A 19,043-nucleotide genomic window follows, 5' to 3' on the forward strand; every position below is an offset into this window, starting at 1 on the left:
AAAGAAAAGATGGATGAATTACAGGTGGAAAGGCACAAAGAATGACTGATATATTAACCAAAAAAAGTGAATGGAGTGTACTAAGTTGCAGAGAAAGTGGAACACTGCGGAAATAAAGAATGAAGGAAATCAAGGGAAATTTTGCAAAGACTCTTGAGAGTCTATCCCAAAACAGCAGTATCATTATTGTTGACTATCTATAATTTATTTCAGATTTCTTCTGTACATTCAATGAAATATGCATCAAAGAAAAAAAGCATTTTCTAGCCCCACATAACAATCTGTGCTTTTAGCCAGGTGGCTGAAGTGAACCTCTACATGTTTGCACACATAGGCTCTTTCATGTGATTGTTCTAATTTATTTGGTTGGAATCTCAAAGTGCATCTATCATTTATAAAAGAGGCTGAGGCAATTTCAAGAATTCTCCCTTATTCTTGAAGATCCCCAATTTACAAAGCATTCTGTTATTGTTAAATAATATCAGCAAGAGAACTGCCCCTTCAATGACACATGGAAGATCTCTCACCAATAGCAACTCTCTGTCCCCTATGCTTTGTGTGTTTGGGCATTCAGTGCTTGAAAATATGTTCCTTTTTCATTATTTGATTAATAAATTCATTAAATTTAACAATGATCTGCTCATTTAAGAGAGTCCACCCAGACACTCCTCATAGACACAGGTTGCATATCTCAGTTACCCCCTCTTGCTAAGCTCTATCTCCAACAGCTAATTCCTTCAAGTAAAAGTGGAAACAACCTATTTTGAGTAACAGTGGGCCCTGGAGATCCCCTGGAATGACAACTGAACTCCAGAAGACAGAGCTGTCCTCCTGGAGAAAATGGCTGTTTTCTGGGGGAGGGGTTTTGGTACAATACCCTGTTGAGGCCTTTTTCCTTCCTGAATCCTGGCCTCCTCAGTCTTCACCACAAAAACACTAGGAATTTTCCAACCTGGAGCTGGTAACCCTAGCCAGGCAAGCCTAGCCTCAGGATTCTTCCCTCAAAGACCATAACAACCCTGGAAAGGGTCCCGCCCTCACTCCCTGCTTTTTTCTCACAGAAACTGAAGCCTGGAATGCTATGGTTGCCCAGGAACAGCCATTGAGGGAATCCATTATATAAAAGAGAGTGAGGATTTTTATTATTTGGGGTTTTTAACCACCCCAATTTATTTATTTGTCAATTACAGATTTATATGCAAGCATAGGGTCCTCTTCAGGTTTGTAGAAAGATCTGCCCATTCACAACTACAGATTTAAGCATCCAAAGATTTGGCTGACTTTGCTATTAGAATATGACTGAGTGTTGGAGATGGAGATTAATATTTTCCTGCTATTTTATGTGGTGGAGTTCCTTCATAACCTGTTCTCATACCTTCCCCTTCAATGGTACATATTGCAGTAATTTTGCAGTCAAGTATCTTTTATCGGTTTCCAGTACTGTTCCTTCTTTAAAAACAGTACAAAATGAACTGGCATTGTATGTTGATCTACACTATCTGGTCCAAGAATGCGTTATCGAGAGTTGACAACTCCAGCTTCAGAAATTCTTTGAGGTTTGGGGATAAAGACTAGAGAGGGCAGAGTCTGAGCAGAGGATGGTGTGAAAAAAACAGTTTGGTGTGTGAGCAGAGCGGCTCACAACCACGCAAACTCCATGGAAGGGCTAGTGGAGCCAGATTTGAGAGGCAGTAGGGGAGGAAAAATGGAGACTTAATTTTTAGGCTCTTTCTGCATGGGCCAATAAATGCAGGGTAACAACAGTAAAAAAAACATTTTTGGGGAACTTTATACGGTTTCTGCCCCTAATGCGAGCCTGACCTGTGTTCCCCCCCCCCCCAAAAAAAATGGGTTTAACCAGAATTGCGCTATCCACTGGACTTTTTTAAAAGCCTGGGTTGCAGCTGCTTGTGGGTGAACACCCAAACAGGCGAAGAGGTCTGCTGTCACGCAGGTGCACATAGGGTCCAGTCATGCACGCCTTTATCATGGCTAAGCATTGGCGGGAAGTGAGTGGGGAAAAAGTGCCTCCATGCAAAGGTGCAACTGCAGTCCGCATTGCTTCTGCGAGCTCCGTTCACTGCCTGCATGGAGGCATGCGAATGCAAAAAGAGTGGGTTATTTTATCCTGACTGCAACCCACTATGTGTGTACTGTGCAGAAGGGGCCCTAGTTAGATCTTGCATCTCCACAGTGATGGGTTGAAGTGGTACTGTCTCAAGAGTATTTGAAAGTCTCAGAGTCTGCCTTCTGATTAAGAAAAGGTGAACACATAAAAGAAGAAGAGAAGAGTTTGGATTTATATCCCCCCCTTTCTCTCCTGTAAGGAGACTCAAAGGGGCTGGCAATCTCCTCCCCCGCCCCCAGCACAACAAACACCCTGCGGATGGGGCTGAGAGAGATCCGAAGAACTGTGACTAGCTCAAGGTCACCCAGCTGGCATGTATTGGAGTACACAAGCTAATCTGGTTCTCCAGATAAGCCCCCACAGCTCAAGTGGAAGCGGGGAATCAAACCTGGTTCTCCAGATTACAGTGCACCTGCTCTTAACCACTACACTACACGGAAAGAGAACAAATAGGGAAGTGGAATGAATTATATCCTTTGTTAGCAGACCAGTGTCTTAGGGTATACTTTGCGGAAATTTTGGCTGTTAACTGCTCTCTACACCGCTAAACTGTAACCTTATTAAATGAATAGGCTCTACAAGACCATGTTTCTTTTCTGAAACACCAGTATTCCTTTATCTCTGGAGGAAATAAAAGTTACTGTTCTTTTCCCATTTCCCTCATGGATGCTGGATTTATTTCATTCAGAAGCCATTTGGATTAAGTCTGTCAGGCAAAGGATTGGTTGAGGAGGGGTCAAGATGACACTGGCCAAGTTTCCATCACACAACCTCTGTTTCAACCTTCACACACTGGTGTCACAAAGGTGGGACATAACTAAGAGAATGTTTTTTCCCATTAGAATCTGAAGTGGCTGAATAAAAAATTCTCAAGCAGCTACTCTAGGTTTGTAAAGTAAATGCTTTACAGAATGCCTCCAACAAAGATAAGGCAAAAGGCTGAGGAAACTTTAGGGATAGAATAGTTAGAAACCTAGAAAATCAAGAGAAAGATTGAGATGGCTAAATTAACACAAGAAGGAGGATGAAGGATTGAGACACGTTGGTGGGGGATTACCTCAAGGAGATACTTGAAAATTGTTTTTTTGGGGGGTGGCACAAAATGATGTATGTGAAGATCCGGGGAGGAGGAGTCAGTGTCTGCTTTGTACTCTATGGTCCCTGCTTCTATGGTCCAAGATGAACCCCTGTGGCTAGCAAAAGGCCTCAGATGCAGAGACTGGTTGAGTCCACTTCCCAAACTTCCTTTTCTCTGTATTGCTTTGGCTATGAATGCTTGTAATGGAATGACCACAGGAATTTCAGATCATGTTATCTGTGAGAGCGCACAGCTGAACCGCTTTGAGAATAACCATTGCCAGCTAATGGGAATTGGGAGGAGGGGCTGTGGTAGTTTTGTGTGTGTGGGGGGGGGGGGGTTGTACCTATTTTCAGATTTGACAAGGTTCTTGTCCAGAGTGCATCTCTTCTGATTTTCTGCCAATAAAATAGATTTTGTTTCCGACGGAGTCTGATTTATGGAGAAATTTAAAGAATACAACAGTTCAGTTGTCTGCAAGACCAGTTGTCTGATCTGCCCTATTCTTTTGCCTGATGGCCTGGTTGGTCTGGCCCAGCTACCATTAGCAGCAGTGGTCTCTTAAAGGGGCTGCTTGTTGAAGTAGTAGCACTGTTCTTCATCCAGTCAGTTCAGGGTGGCCTGTGGAACTACTGAGATGGCTGAAAAGCTAAAGGTTGCAGCCAATGATGTTTTCCCCTCTTTGTGGCCAGGATGAGCCTGGGACAGCATGGGGATGGGAAGAAGGTCCAACTTCAAACAATATATTTCAATTTGTCCCCTAAGACAACAAACTGTAGCAATTATCACTCTTTATGTACCACTCATCCAATCGGCTTTGTTCTAACTAGTCCAAAATTGAATATATAATACAGTGATCCTTAGTGTGTGTGTGTGTGCCATGGCATCCACCAATGTGTTTCCTGATGTCCACTTTCTTCTTCCAGTCCTGACTTTCCTCTACCTCACTGAAGCAGGAGGTACTTGAAAAGACCCTAGCAAGCATTATCTTTGGGTCTGATGGGAGAATACATTTTGAAAATAGTTGCCATCTATACTCCAGTTGACCCATGGGCTACTTCTGCCCATGCTCCTGTGAAATTGGCATGAAAATACTGTTCCATCCCTTCAATCCTTGATTGTGATTCTAAAGCCATTTGAAGTAAAAGCCATCAAAACAAACAGGACTTTGAAGTTCTTTTTTAAAAAACAAATAGTGGAAATAAAAGCTACATCCAACATTTAAGCAAAACCCATTTAACTCTGTTCTTTTCTTTAGTGCATATGTTTTTTCTTCTAATTTTGATGTTAAATCATATATAAACTCTCTTCAAATCTAGAAAAATTAAAGTAAGACAAAATCGTTAATTATTGTGTTTTAGATCAGTTTACAAATGGTAAATGTTATTTAAATATTTTGAAAGAGAAAATAAAATACTGTGATATCCTTCACAATTATTTTAGCTTCCTATTTACATAGATGTGGCTTCAATTCACAAATAACCATTATTTGTCACAGAAAAAATGTATATTGTATTCAGGCTGTTTCCCATTATTTAAAACATAAACCTTCAGGCCTTTTCTCATGATTCATATAAGTATGGTTTCTCCCACCTCAGATCTATTCTATACCTTTATTAACAGATGTCCAATGGAGCATAAAATGCTATTGATTTTTCATTAGTGTGGATTTGTATCTCAGCCTATTGAACTGCTGGTTGGCAACAAATTATCCTTGCTATCTCTGCCTAGAATATACACATGTGAGGAATCCTAAGGCTACAAACATAGAGCACTTCAGAACTCTATCTATTCCACAGTGGCCCCTCCACTATGAAAAGGCAGGTAACTCTGGTTGCAAACCTAGGAGCAAGCTTGACTGAATAAAATGTACTCTTGCCCAGACCAGTTTAGAACTGCTGCTTTTGTCTTTGCAAAATGCTGGCATATGAGTAGAGTGCTCAGTCCTGTGGTTCTAGTAACTATTTCCCTGGAATGATCTACAATCTATCCCTATTGCAGTCCCCTCCCTCTTTTTTTAGAAAAAAACCCCTTTCTGTATTTGTTTCCTCTTATCAGGAGAAAATATTTTCCAACCTAATACAAGTATTTGTTCTCAATTTATTTTTTTTGTTGGTTTGCTTTAGTAGTTTTGTATTAAGCTTTGCTATCTATCTAAGATATATAAAATTACATTTGCTTAAAGAATAACATGGCAGGCACTTCCATTTTTTGGTCATGCTATGTATTCTGGATCCAACCATGGAAGTTCATTGTGCTTTTGAGGGATGAAACATCCCCAGTGATACTTTTCATAGATACCCTAGCAGGGCTGCCTCCCTCTGGAGGTCATCTTTGGGCCTTTCCCCACTTACCTTAAGCCCCGCGCTACTCCCCAAGACAGGGGCGGCGACAGCACAGCCGCCCCAACGTTGCCGCTGTCGCACCCCCTCAGTGCGCGGCATCCCTGGCACTCTTTTAAACGGCGCCTTTTGATGACCGTGGGGACGCCCAGGCGCGCGCCAGAGATGCAGCAGGAGAAAAATAAGAAAATATTTGCACTGGCATTATCTGTGCCCTTATGTCACTTCTAGGGAAAGCCATAGAGTTTCTGATGATTTCAAGGACTATCCCACGTCACTTCTGGGTTTTCCCTGGAAGTCATATAGAGGTGTGTTGGTGCATCCTGCAACACCCATATCCCTATCCTCAAGCCTACTGATGGCCAGGCTATGCATCCTATTTCCTAGATTCACTGCCTCTTATGAAAATAAGAAAACCAAGCAGCTAGATCCAAGCAAATGGAACATTGTTAAGTTTTGTAATGAAGGGAAATGTGACTTGATGGCACTTTACACACACATGCACAATAATGTTTGTATTGCCTTCTTTTGGGGAGCAGCAGAAATTCTTATTCTGAAACCAAGGACTTTGTGAGTCAGCATGGGGGAAGTACAAGTTATCTGGCTGCTACATTCTCCCTACTTCATTCTCCCTACACAGTAGGTAACTCTGACTTGATATGACAATGTATTTTTCAGTACTATGGATTTATCTTCAGGATTTACTTCAGAGCTCTATCTATTCTATTTTAATCTAGTTATCTGATAGCAGTTGTGATGGAACTAAGGAACTAAGGAAAATAGTTGTGATGGAAAATAGTATAATGTTATTTCAAAGAGGAGCTTGCAAAAGGGTTAATTTCTCACAAAGTCTCTCTGTATGAGTGACATGCTGGGCATGGATGGAATTTAGAACTCAGTCAGAGCTGCTGACAGGAATATAGGTTGGAACCAGGGGCGTAGGGCCCATGGGGACATGTGGGGTCACATGTCCCCAGGTGGCACCCATTTAGTCACATGGGGAGATGGAAAATCACCCCCACACCCCTTCCCCTTCCCCCTGGGACCAGGTTCACACTTGGGCAGCTGCAGTCTCTCGCTGCTGTTGCCTCCTCCCCCATACACATACAACTGAGCCCCGCCTCATCTCCACTTTTCACTTCACTCACCCTGCCCTGTTTCTCATGCCCTCTTTTTATCCCTCAGCCTGGCCCCCACCCTTCCCTCAAAACTCAGGCTCACCCGGCTCTGGATGCATTTTGACCATGCCCCACTGTTCACTGGCTCCCAGGGCCCTTCCGGCCACAGTCAAGACCCATTCCTAACACATGCCTGCCTCTTGGGGGCCTCAGGGGATGTGTGCTGCTGCAGCATTGTCCTCTGCAGCCTTGCCACCCTTGCCCTGCCCAGGGAAGCAGCCGGTTGCTTGCGGGCCACCACCATCTGGCTGGGCAGTGGCCCCACCCCCTGCCCCCAACAGCTCCCTGGCCCACAAATCACCTGGTGCAGATATAATGCCTCCAGATTTTTATAAAGCATTTCCGGGCTGGTGGGCCTCCCTTCTGGCCTCCCTGTTTACTATGGTTGATAGTTCAGGTACTGTCCCAGGATCCTGGGTAAATACAATAATAACACCAGTATTCAAAAAGGGTGACCACATGTCACCGGCTAATTACAGACCCATTAGCCTTTTATTTGTTTCCGGTAAACTTTATGCCAAACATCTGTTAAATAGGCTTTGTACCTGGATCAATGATGGAAAAATTCTTTACCCCAAGCAAATAGGATTTTAAAAAGGCAGCTTTCTACACTTGACCTCAATCTCCTGTTATTAAAATATTTTAAAAGGGGGCTATCTAAGATCTTTGCTGCCTTTTTGGACCTGAAAAGTGCCTTTGACTCAGTAGTAAGAGATCTGCTATGGCTTAAGCTAACAGAGATGGGAATCAATGTTAGCTCCCTGGCTGGTTCCTGGGTTGTGGAGGGGTGCAGTCAGAGGTGTTCCTCCCATTGGGCAAAGTGGGCAGTTGCCCAGGGTGCCCCCTTGTGGTGGGCGCCAAAAATGCAGTTTTTTAGGCTAGCAGCACCAAAATTTCAGGGATTTTTCAGGAGACTCTCCTGATGATATCATTCAGGTTTGGTGAGGTTTGGTTTAGGGCAGTGGTGGCGAACCTTTGGAACTCCAGATGTTATGGACTACAATTCCCATCAGCCCCTGCCATCATGGCCAATTGGCGCCCAAAGGAAGTGCCCCATCCTCCATTGTTTCCAATGAGAGTTAATAGGAGATAGGGGTTACACCTTTGAAGGAGCATAACTTTGAACCCCCTCAACCAAACTTCACCAAACCTGGGTGGTATCATCAATAGGGGCTCATGAAGATACTCTGTAATTTTGGTGCTGCTATCTTAATAATTGCACCCCTGACAGCAGGCACATATTAAATTTCCCCAGATTCTCCTTTTAAATCCACCCCTTCCTGCCAATGCTTGTTTTCTTTCTTTCTTTCTTTTATTCTCTCAATGCCTAATAAAGGTTGTTTTTTTATTATTATTATTATTATTATTATTATTATTATTATTATTATTATTATTATTATTATTATTATTATTATTATTATTATTATATCCACCCCCTTTGGCATGGATTTAAAGGGAGAATCTGAGGTCCCCACTTTAAATATTGAAAGTGATGCTGTTTCAGGGTGGGGGAGAATCCACCCCAAAACAGCATCACTTTCAATGTTGCTTTAACTGGGGACCCCAGATTCTCCCTTTAAGGTGGATTTAAAAAGGAGAATCTGGGCTCCCTAGTTTAAACACCAATGAAAATGATGCTGTTTGGGGGTGGATTGTTTAAACTAGGGAGCCCAGATTCTCCTTTTAAATCCACCTTAAAGGGAGAATCTGGGGTCCCCTGTTTAAATAACATTGAAAGTGATGCTGTTTTCCCCAATTGGGGGGACTGGATACAACACCATAAAATGTTTTCATAGCAGTAATAAAACATTTTGAAAGCATTTTGAACATGTTGTCAAAAATTATTTCTGCTGTGTGGCATGGCCCATTGCTGTGTTCAGATTTGTGAATTGGGGCATGTTCTATAATGTGATGGTGACTTTGAAACGACCTGGTAGAAAAAAAACATTGTTTGGTCACGGTGGGGGAGGGTGGCTGCCCATGCGGGGGGCATCAAACTCAGGTTTTGCCCAGGACTCCAGTTTGCCTAGGTATGCCACTGGATGCGGTGAGGAGCTTTCCCATGATTTGGGGTTTGGCTGGGCTCCAGCCCCACCCCCAACAGCTCCCTGACTGGTCCCTAAGCCGTGGAGGGATGTGGCGAGGGGGCTTTCCCCAGGGCCAGGGTTCCAGCTGGGCCACAGCCCTGCCCCAACAGCTGCCCCTGGTCCATGGAGGGCCGCCTCCTTGTCCTGCTGGCCTCATGCCTCACTTTTGTTGACCAAATTTCCCTCAGGTAAGAGATGACAAAAGGTAGGCTGTCATTGCCTGCCTCTACATATCACCCTTGACTTCCTTGGTGGTTTCCCATTCAAGAACTAATCAGGACTGATCTTACTTGGCTTCAGAGAGTTGACAAGATCAGGCTAGCCTGGCCCTTGTTTACCAGAGGAAAAGTGGTTGGGGCAGAAAATGACACTTTATTGTAAAGGTCTGTCGCAAAACTGAATGAATTTATTTAAATGAACCTACTACCAGCCAGCACATGCTTTCAGACATAGATTCATTTTGTATCACATTCTATCTCTAAGGTTGGTAAAATATCAGCTTTCTTGTTTGAGTAGCAAATCTAACACTTTAGTTGTATAATGACTATGAAAACCATAAAATTTGGAAACTATATTTCGGTGTGTTCTCTCTCTACTGCGGTCAAATCACAGCTCACTTATGGCAACCCTGTGGGGTTTTCAAGGTAAGAGACATTCAGAGATGGTTTGCCACTGCTTTCCTCTGTGTCATCACCCTGGTAACCAGATACTAGTCAGGACTAAGCAGATAGTAGTCAGGGCTAGTGTGGCATGGACCATTGCTGTGTTCAGATTTGTGGATTGGGGCATGTTCTGTAATGTGTTTGAGATGCCTATCATGCCTTTGAGATGACCTGGTGCAAAAAATCATTGTTTGGTCATGGTGGGGGAGGGCAAACGCCCGTTCGGGGGGGGGGGACTTAGATTTTGCTTTGGGCTCCATTTTCCCTAACTATGCCTCTGGTTGGAACTCTTAAAACCAGAGAATTCAGATGTGTCTAGTTTCTCTGTATAGACCTATGGTGTTGGGAGGGAGAGTTTTTTTGGGGGGAAATAACCCTACTGTAGCCAAAGAGAGGAAGAAACATATAGATTTCTAAAAACATATAAGTTCTAAAAACAGAGCTAGTTTATCTCTTGACCTGTGTGTATAGAACAGAGGGAGCTGGCTAAGAGAGAGAGAGAATGTATCAGAGAAGGAACAATCTCTAGCCAGAAGGGGAATTTAAACTTTGTGTGGAAGAATTCCCATCTCTAGAACTGAAGTGGATTGACTTCAAAAGCTCTGAAGTGATCCTCCAGGTTGGGGAAGTCTTAAGAGAAACAGGGAATTCAGTGAATACTTTTCTTCTAGATTTTGGGCACCAGAGTTTTGAAATCTTAAACAAACTGAAATCTTATCAAACAGCCAAATGACATCTGAGCTGTACTGTTAAGAACATCTGAATATTTGTATATATGTCTGTTTCTTTACTTTTTACCAAATATCTCTGAGCCCTTTGTCTACTCCTCTGGCAAGTTTAATAAAATACAAATGTTTTATGGTGAACTTTGATACACTCTGAGATCAAAAGCAGAGAGAAAGGGGAATCACCTCAGTTTCTTAAGCTGGTTCAGTTACAATAGTGAGGCATGACATGGGACAGTTGAATACCCCCACCCCTCCCCACCAGGTTTTAATAGTAAAGATGACCAGAGAAGATCAGAAGTTAATATCAGAAGAATGAAGGAACATTCCTGCCTCTGAGTATAGGAGGTGGGAGATACCCCAGTAGAATGATAGTAATCAATCAGGATAGTAATCAATCAGTAATCAAGTCAGGATGGTATTAGATAAGCGTAACTTTGTTCTAAATCAGCTGTCAGGTTTTTTTTTAACTTTGTAAAATAAGACTCACATTTTTCTTAGCCCAAATTGGAGATATTTGTATGAGATTTCCTAAAACGTATAGTATTATTTAAAGATAGCCACTGGCATGCCCAAATTTAGTATTCTACACGCAACTTTACATTCCTGTCTCTGGTTACCTCTGACCTCATCTCTGAAGCAAGTTATGAACCTACTTCTTTGCAGGCCAGGGGATGTACCTGCCCACTGGCCTACCTTTGAACATATCCCCAAAAATAACACATGACAACTTTTGCTGGGCCCTGGCTGGGCCCTTAACAGGGCAACGCAAAGCCCTTGGCTAGGTCCACCCACCCACCCGCAATGGCAGACCGCACTCAAGCTGCGGCTGCTCTTTACCAGGAGCACAAACCTGGCAAGGCAGCTTGTCTCCTCAGTTTCCAGCTGAGTTGTTATTGACCAACAGCATCTCAGTCATGTTTAGACTAAGCTACAATGTATTGGCCCTCATTCATCCCATGACCTTCTCCAGGCACGTGTGCAGGACTTTCACAGACCTATGTGACCCAACTGATTAGCACAAATAAAGCTAGGTGTCATCCACATATTGGTGGCACCTTACTACAAATTGCCAGATGATCTCCCAACAGATTTTTGTAGATGTTAAACAGTCTGGGGTACAAGACTTTTGCAGACCCTATGTTATTTATGCTAAACAGTAGTCCCCCAACACCTCCACCTTCTTGAATCATTCAGTTAAACAACAGCAGAGCCATTGAAGCATGGCTTCTCTAGTACAACCAAGCCAGTCTCTCCAGAAGGATTGCAGAAGAATCAACAGGTATTCACTCCCCAATCATTATCTATTCAAAGTTCAACAGTAAGGATCACTAAGGCAATTTCTGCTCAAATCCAGTTCTGAATCTAGATTGAAATAGGTCTAAATGATCAGTCTTTTTCATGACCATCTGAATTTGTGCAGCCATCATACATCTGAACACCTTAACCTCAAATAGTAGTGCTGGTTGCCAGGCAATAGTTATTAAAATCATTTGGGTCCAAGGAAGTTTTCTTCAGGAGGACTCATGAATGCCTTTTTCAAAGTTGTCGGAATGACATCCTCATGCAGAGTGGCATTTATTACTTCCTGGACTCACAGAACCAACTCAACCTGTGAAGACACCCATAGCCATGAAAGACAAGAGTCCCATCTGCACATGGGATATATGATTGATAACAAAGGAATGGTGTGAGTGATGGGGAAGGTTAAACCCAGTTTGTTTGACACTGCTGCCCTGGATAGGTCTGCCTCTCTTTCTAGTAGCAGCTTTTAAATAAAATTAAAAACACTGGAACATCCAATCACAGCTCTTCCACATCATATTTGCATTGGTCTTCTTATTGTGTTCAGAAATGAACTGTTAACCATGGCCTCACAGAAAAAGCTGTGCTCCAAGAAAATGAATTAACAATCACATTTTCAGAATGAGGGTAGGGCAGGGAGGGTAAAATGAACAAAGATGAGGCAAGCAATCAGTCACAAGTCCTGCAGAGATTACAATGCACACAAAGATACAGCAAAGGTAGGGAAAAGAACACTGATAATACCTGACTTCCGTACTTTAGCTTCATTTAATTGGTCTCTAGTTGCAAGGTCTAAACATTTTCCAGATTACAAAATGAATATAATTTCTGGAGCAGCGCTCCTCCTTTTCCTGACTTTCGTAACTACAGACTATCGTGACTTTTATCACCTCCTGCAATAGATATTAATTTCTCCTAAAATGCAATCTTAGAGTTGAGTTATATGTAATACTGCACATATTGTTCAGCTTGTTGGGAATGCTGAAAGATACTGCCTGTTTTGTCTCTTCAGGCAGAAAAGTCCAGGTGGTCTGAAGCAATTCCATCAACAGCTTTTCTTCTTTATGCATCGTGATCTGGAATGTTATATTCTGACTACATCTGCTGGTTGTGTTTGATTGGTCACTGCTATAGTTTAATTATTATGTTAAAATACCTACAATGAGTTTGATCATTGGCTTAAATATCATCTGGCTCTTAGGGCCAGATATATATATTATGAAGGGATCCAAGAGGACAATATGATGTCTCCCATATATTATTATATACATGTTTACATGCATATATATAATTAACAGCTTTTTAAACTGACAGAATAAACGGTATTAACCATTATGAATGGTCAATTATTACATTTTTACATTCTTATCCATCTATTATGAATTCCTTCTAGAATTCCTTTTGTTGTTGGGAGCCAAGGGAGTTCATGAGCAGAAATGTATGTTAGATGTTAGGAAGAAAGGCTTAAATGAACTCAGAGGCCTGATGGCATTCATTCCATGGCAAAAATGCTAGAAGGAAGAGGAGCAAGTGAAGGGTAGGTGTGAGAGCCAGTGTGGTATAATGGTTAAGAGTAGTGGACTCAAATCTGGAGCACTGGGTTTGATTCCCCACTCCTCCACATGAAGCCTTCTAGGTGACTTTGGGCCAGTCATAGTTCTCCATTAATTGGAAGAGATGCACACATCACTCTAGATTTACTCTGGCTAGCCCACATGGTGCCTCAAACACTACCCTCCTACTTTGAGAGATGAATTTTTTAAACACTATGCAGATGTTTTTGAAGAACTGGGTCAATTTCCTGGCACTTATCACAGATCCAGTTCTTAGTGGAAAGTGTCAAGTATGTGAGCCATGTTTCTGGCATAGATGCTCTCAGGCCTGATGAAGATAGTGTAGGTTATCAATCAGATGCCCCCACCAGAGGATAAGAAAGGCCTTCTGAGACTCCTAGGAACTATATAGTACCAGTGATGATACATAATAAATCAAGTCTGGCTCACCCCTTCATGGCTTGTTAAAAAAATGGAATTCTTTGTTTTTTGGGACATGAGTAGCAGAAAGCCTTAGGTAACCTTAAACAGGCCGCCACAACTGTTCCTGTACTTTGATATTCTGATCTATGAAAACAGCTGGAAATTCAAATGGATAAATACAAAGATAGCTTAGGAACATGCCTGTTTCAGCAGAAATGATCTATTGGCTATGAGGCTAAAGCATTAAAACAGGGCTGAGCAAAACTATAGACTGATTAAAAGGACATTTTTGGCTACTATATTTGCTATGTTTAAATTTCACACGCATGTATTTGACATCCCAGTGTTAGTCCAATCGGACCATAAACCCTTAGAGGTAACCTTTTTAAAAGTCCTTTGGAAAAATCTCCTGTACACCTACAAAGGATGCTCCTGCAACTTCAAAAGTATAATATCCAGATTGTTTACACTAAGGGCAAGTACCTGCTAGTGGTAGAAACACTTTGCCAAGCTACTACAATCCATCCATTCTCAGCACCGGATCCTATCCATGAGAAAATAATTTATGATCTGGTTGATATGCAAGGTCTCAGTGACTCATTCTTAAAACAGCTGCAAGAATATCCAAGGGCAGACCATGAATTACAGGTACTCAGAGCCCTGAATGTCCAAAGATGGCCACACAAAAGAAGCAGGCTAAATCAGCTCTTAGACCTTTCCGGCTCTCCAGAAATGAATTTAGAATTGAAGATGACTTCCAACCCATCAAATAGATGTTTAAAAAACCCCTTTAATATATGGTTTAGATATTAGTCTGGCTTTATTTGATTTGAGAATTTTTCCGGTTTCAGGTCTTGAATATGCCCCTGAACAACTCATATGCAGCACCTGCCAGCCATATCAGCAATACTGACACCCAGATTATTAACTAATATTCATCAGAAGTTAAAGAATCTTCATAGTTTGTGCATGTGAGCTCCCAAAGGCACCTTGCGGGTCACTGCGAGTAGCAGAATGCTGGACTAGATGGACTCTGTTCTGAACCAGCAGGCTTGTTCTTATGTTCTTATGATAAATCTGCTGTGCCTCTTCTACTCCCGTGAAAGGGGAAGAGAGTATGAATGAAGACACATGCAGGATGCACCAGCATCAGTCACAAGGTCAACAGCTGATCCACATTCATATATAGTCATCCCTTCCACATTGTTGGAGTTAGGGGTGCAACAGCCGCCATGATCTGGAAATCCATGTAAAATGTTTTTGGCCCTCCCTTCATACCAGAGAATAAATCTGTTTTTTCTTTTATTTTAACATTATTTATGGTATTGAAAGATAAAATACGTTGACATTATACAATATTATACATTTCTGAGTTTCTAAATATTATGCATTTCTGAGTTTCTAATTTTTTTTCTGTGTCATCTGCAGGCCTTTATATGTCACCTGCAGCTTCTGCAAAACTCCCCAAAATTCCCATTTAATTTCTTATGCTGACCTGCGATATATCAAAACCACAATGGGGAAAATCATGATGTGGAAGGGATTGCTGTACAGTGGAAACACCGAGCAGAAATATATATCACAGAAATAGGAGGCATCTGAGAAAAGCCTGTTCCCTAGTACCTGCAAAACTTGTTGCAACACATAATGAAAGATTTCTGATGTAGTTTCAGATGAGCAAGAACATAAAGCTGGTCATATGCCAGATCTGGTTGATATGCAAGAACAAAAAGCTGGTCATATGCCAGACATCCTTCCAAAACCCACAGACATTCTAGCTGGAAGTGTGCAGACTAAGCCTGTATAAGTAGTCATTGCCTGCAATGTTTAAAGATTATTTGATGGGTTAGTGGTAAAGGTGAACCATACCAGTGCCGATAACCTTTGGCTCCATATCTTTGTAACGGCTGACTTGTGCTGAGTGAGCACCCCAATGTAAAGAAGGATAAATCATACATTTATTACAACTGAATAGTCTGCCCTCTTCCCAGACTGTATGAGTTGGTTTAGTCTCATAAGATGGTATCCCTGTTGAGTTCTGTGTAGAAGTCAGAAATTTTGACTGTATGGGCTCCCTTGTCCTGAAACCAATTGCTCCCATCCATGTATCTTCTTAACAAACAGGTGTTGTTTTGAACATACCAGTCTCTGCTGTGTGAACCTATGAACAGAAGCCTGAGTATCTTATTTGTGACTTGTAAGCGAAAGAGAAAATCACAATGCCCATGCATACTGAGAGATTGGCAACTATGCATAGTGGAAACATACTACTCCTGATACATGTAGTCACCATTTGGTCTGAATTGGGCATTATGTGCATTTGGTATATGTGAGTCAGCCACTGGATTTCCCAGGATTCCTTTTCATATATGCTGAAACTGTACATGCAAGCACAACACATGTGATGCTACTGTTCAGACAGCATGGTCAGCATGTATATCAGGATCTGTGCACTCCCAATATATATAGTAGTTTGCTTTCTAGTACCTGCAGGCATAAAAAGTGGTAGTTGGCAGGTTGCGCATGGGAGACTGATCTTTTGGTGTGGGTTAGCAGGTGAGGTAACCCGCTTTTGAATTTCCCCAAGAGGTTTAGGGTGGAGCAAGTCAGGCCATCCCAGACGTGGGCTACTAAAACTTGCGCCCCTAGCAGCAACAGGAATCTTTGTGCAGTGGCACACCGCCCATCTGGAATTTCCCATCGCTGCTCCATTGGTTTGTGGTTTTCCACAGCAGGCGGGCTTGAGGAAATAGGTAGCTGGTGGACAGCACTTGGGCTTCCCAGTGCACAGATCAGACCCCCATCCTGCGCCTTTCTCTTCTTTTTACCTTGATCCAATAAATAAAATGGGTATAGCCGAAATGGTTTTCCCCACGTAAGATGGTGTTGTCTCTCGTTCATTGGTGGGGTTAGGGCAAGAGAGCGGGCAGATCATTCCCTCAGTTGGCAATGTGGAGCCAATGGAAGTTCTACCTAAGTTGCAAGAAGGCTTCTTTGGGCTGAAGGTAGTCTACAAATTGCATGAAAAATTACACAAAGCTGCCTTATGGTGAATCAGACCATGGCCCATCAGAGTCAATACTGTCTACTACAGAACAGTATTTGCTGCAGGTAATGTTGGTAAGAGGAACCTAATCTTCCTCATTATTTTTGCCTCCTTTGTGATTCACTTATGTCTAATAAAGGTCTTTTTGTTGTTGTTGTTTGTTACTCAGGCTTGCAGTGGCTCCCCAGAATTGCCAGTGGAGGTCTTTCACCATCACCCACTGCCTCATCCTTTACACAAGAGATTTTGGGGATTGATCCTGGGATCTTCTGCATGCCAAGTTGTTGCGATATTACTGAGAATAATGGAGTGGTAAAGTGAGGCAGAACTGACACTAACACCTAAAAAGGGCTTACCTAATCTTACAACACTGAAGTCTCAAATTGTTACAACTGTAGGATTTGGAACAGTTGAAAGTTCTCTGATTCATGGACTGGAGAAAAGCATGATGAAAGTAATCTTAACCAATTACACTGAGGGGAACTGAGAATCTGAGCCTACTTAATCTCATACTATTTATTGGAGGAATATTACATGCAGTGGTGAGATTCAAATAATTTAACAACTGGTTCCGGTGGTGGGATCCAAATAATTTAACAACTGGTTGTTTACAAGAACCATTTTAACAACTGGTTCTGCCGAAGTGGTGCAAACCTGCTGAATCTCGCCACTGATTACATGTTTAGAACACTCACATAGTGAAGCCCGCCTTTGAAATGGCTTGTCTGATTAAATGCTTTCCTGTCTTTTAAAAAAAGAGAGTTGCATATGAAAGACAAGCATATCAGCAGCAAGGCTAGGATACTTGTCCCTAACAGGCTTGCTTTTTGTCTTCCAAAATCCCGACCATTCTCTCACAAAATTATGTGAACAGATGTTCACAAACAAAATTATGTGAACAGTAATTATATTCACCATAGTAACTTTGTTCATTTCTTTTTGAAGGGGGCTGTTTCCTAACTTAAAGCCCCTATCCCTTGTGGCATGCTAAATCAAACTGACAGTATTCATACATATCTGAAAAACCAGTGCAATTGTTAAAGGCTGGCACCAGAGCATACGGAAAGGATGAAACTGAATGAAAACAGCAAACAACAAGAAGCTCCAGTGCAGGTGTACCTTTAGACACAAATTTCTCTTTCTCTCACCTCTACCTGCATGGTTGAATTTTAACAACCACAAATATAAACCCCTTGGTCATATGGTTACACGATTCTTTAACAAGAATGTTGAAGAAAACTGCCTCCATTATACTCTGTCACAATCAATCCGTTTTTTTTTACATATTTATCTGTATGGTATTTATAGACACTATTAACTGTACTGGGTTGGAGTAGGGAGAGCTTGGGTAGGCATCTGTGGCTTCATGAAACGCAGTTGCTTTGTGTAGTGCCAAATAGGAAATGCATAACTATCCCAGTCTGTAATTACATAAAATGAAAAGGAGATGGTTTTAACTAGACACAATGTATTAAAAAGATTTTCCAGCAGTATACCACATGATAATAAATTGGCTATGTACTGCAATTGGAGTTAAGGCTATGAAATTTACTAACCACAACATGACTCAGGAGATGCAGAGCACATCAACTGTCTTCTGCCAAACAGATTAGCTAAAAATAATATATTTGAATGATTATTTATTCCCTGATAATAAATACCTCCAAAATCTTTACTTGTTCCATTCTACAACATGCAATATTATTTAAAACCAAGATCAAAATTTATAGCAATCCAGAAATACATTTAACATTTTTTATTATTCAAAAAACCCATTCACAGTTGAAAACATCATGCCAGAATATAGCACACTATATTTTCTTATATATATCGATATAATTCTTAGGTAAAAGTCTCTTGAATATAAGGAACTTCTCTTAAGAACAAAATGGCTTTGTACTTATAACCCAAAAAGCCAAAAAAAACCAACAAACCCCAACACTGCTGATACTTAATATTTGCAAACTGAGAGCCTTTCCAAACTCAGCCTTATTGATAATATTATTTTTGTAGTCATTTACAACATCTCATTCTGCCAATACCACTGGATTACCTGTCCCTGAATGCAACGTATGAAGGAGAAACTGAAGGAAACCAGCAAACATAGCAGCATCAGCTCAGAGTGCCTAAAGAAGCAGAACCAGCTTCAAGCAGGCTGCTGAATTCCAGCCTGTTACTGTAGCAAGCCCTTAACCGTGACGGGGGCGGGGGGGGGGTGACCCACACAAACAAGAGCAAAAGCCGTAAGAAGTCTCGTAGTCCTTGTCTGCTGACTCTATGCCAAATTATTCTGCAATGTCAAACATTCTACAGTGACACCGAGCAAGGCCATAAGAACCACTGCCATCAATACAAATCTCTGCAGTATAGCGGCAGCATTGATTCCCGCATTCATCTATATATGTTCAGTGCAATGCTAAAGAGCCACTCCAGCTATGAGGAATCCTTAATGATTTTAGGAGACTTGCATTGACTGTCTCATAAAGCAAGATGCAAAACACTGCTTCTTCCCCAAA

At 41.7% G+C, this 19,043-nt stretch overlaps 1 protein-coding gene across 26 annotated transcripts in view; it reads right to left on the reverse strand.

The window, feature by feature from the left end:
* RIMS1 (regulating synaptic membrane exocytosis 1) overlaps positions 1-19,043 on the reverse strand; it is a 326,183-nt gene that overhangs the window by 132,260 nt on the left and 174,880 nt on the right. The window contains exon 1 of one of the 26 annotated variants that reach the window (XM_048496124.1): positions 18,581-18,647. The exons of the other annotated variants lie outside the window; for them this stretch is intronic. Coding sequence (XP_048352081.1) covers positions 18,581-18,632 — 52 coding nt within the window. The 5' untranslated portion in view covers positions 18,633-18,647. Of the gene's footprint in view, positions 1-18,580; positions 18,648-19,043 lie in introns of those variants that run through there. 26 annotated transcript variants of the gene reach the window in all.

This window comes from Sphaerodactylus townsendi, linkage group LG01 (genome assembly GCF_021028975.2).
Source record: "Sphaerodactylus townsendi isolate TG3544 linkage group LG01, MPM_Stown_v2.3, whole genome shotgun sequence".
Lineage (NCBI taxonomy): Eukaryota > Metazoa > Chordata > Lepidosauria > Squamata > Sphaerodactylidae > Sphaerodactylus > Sphaerodactylus townsendi.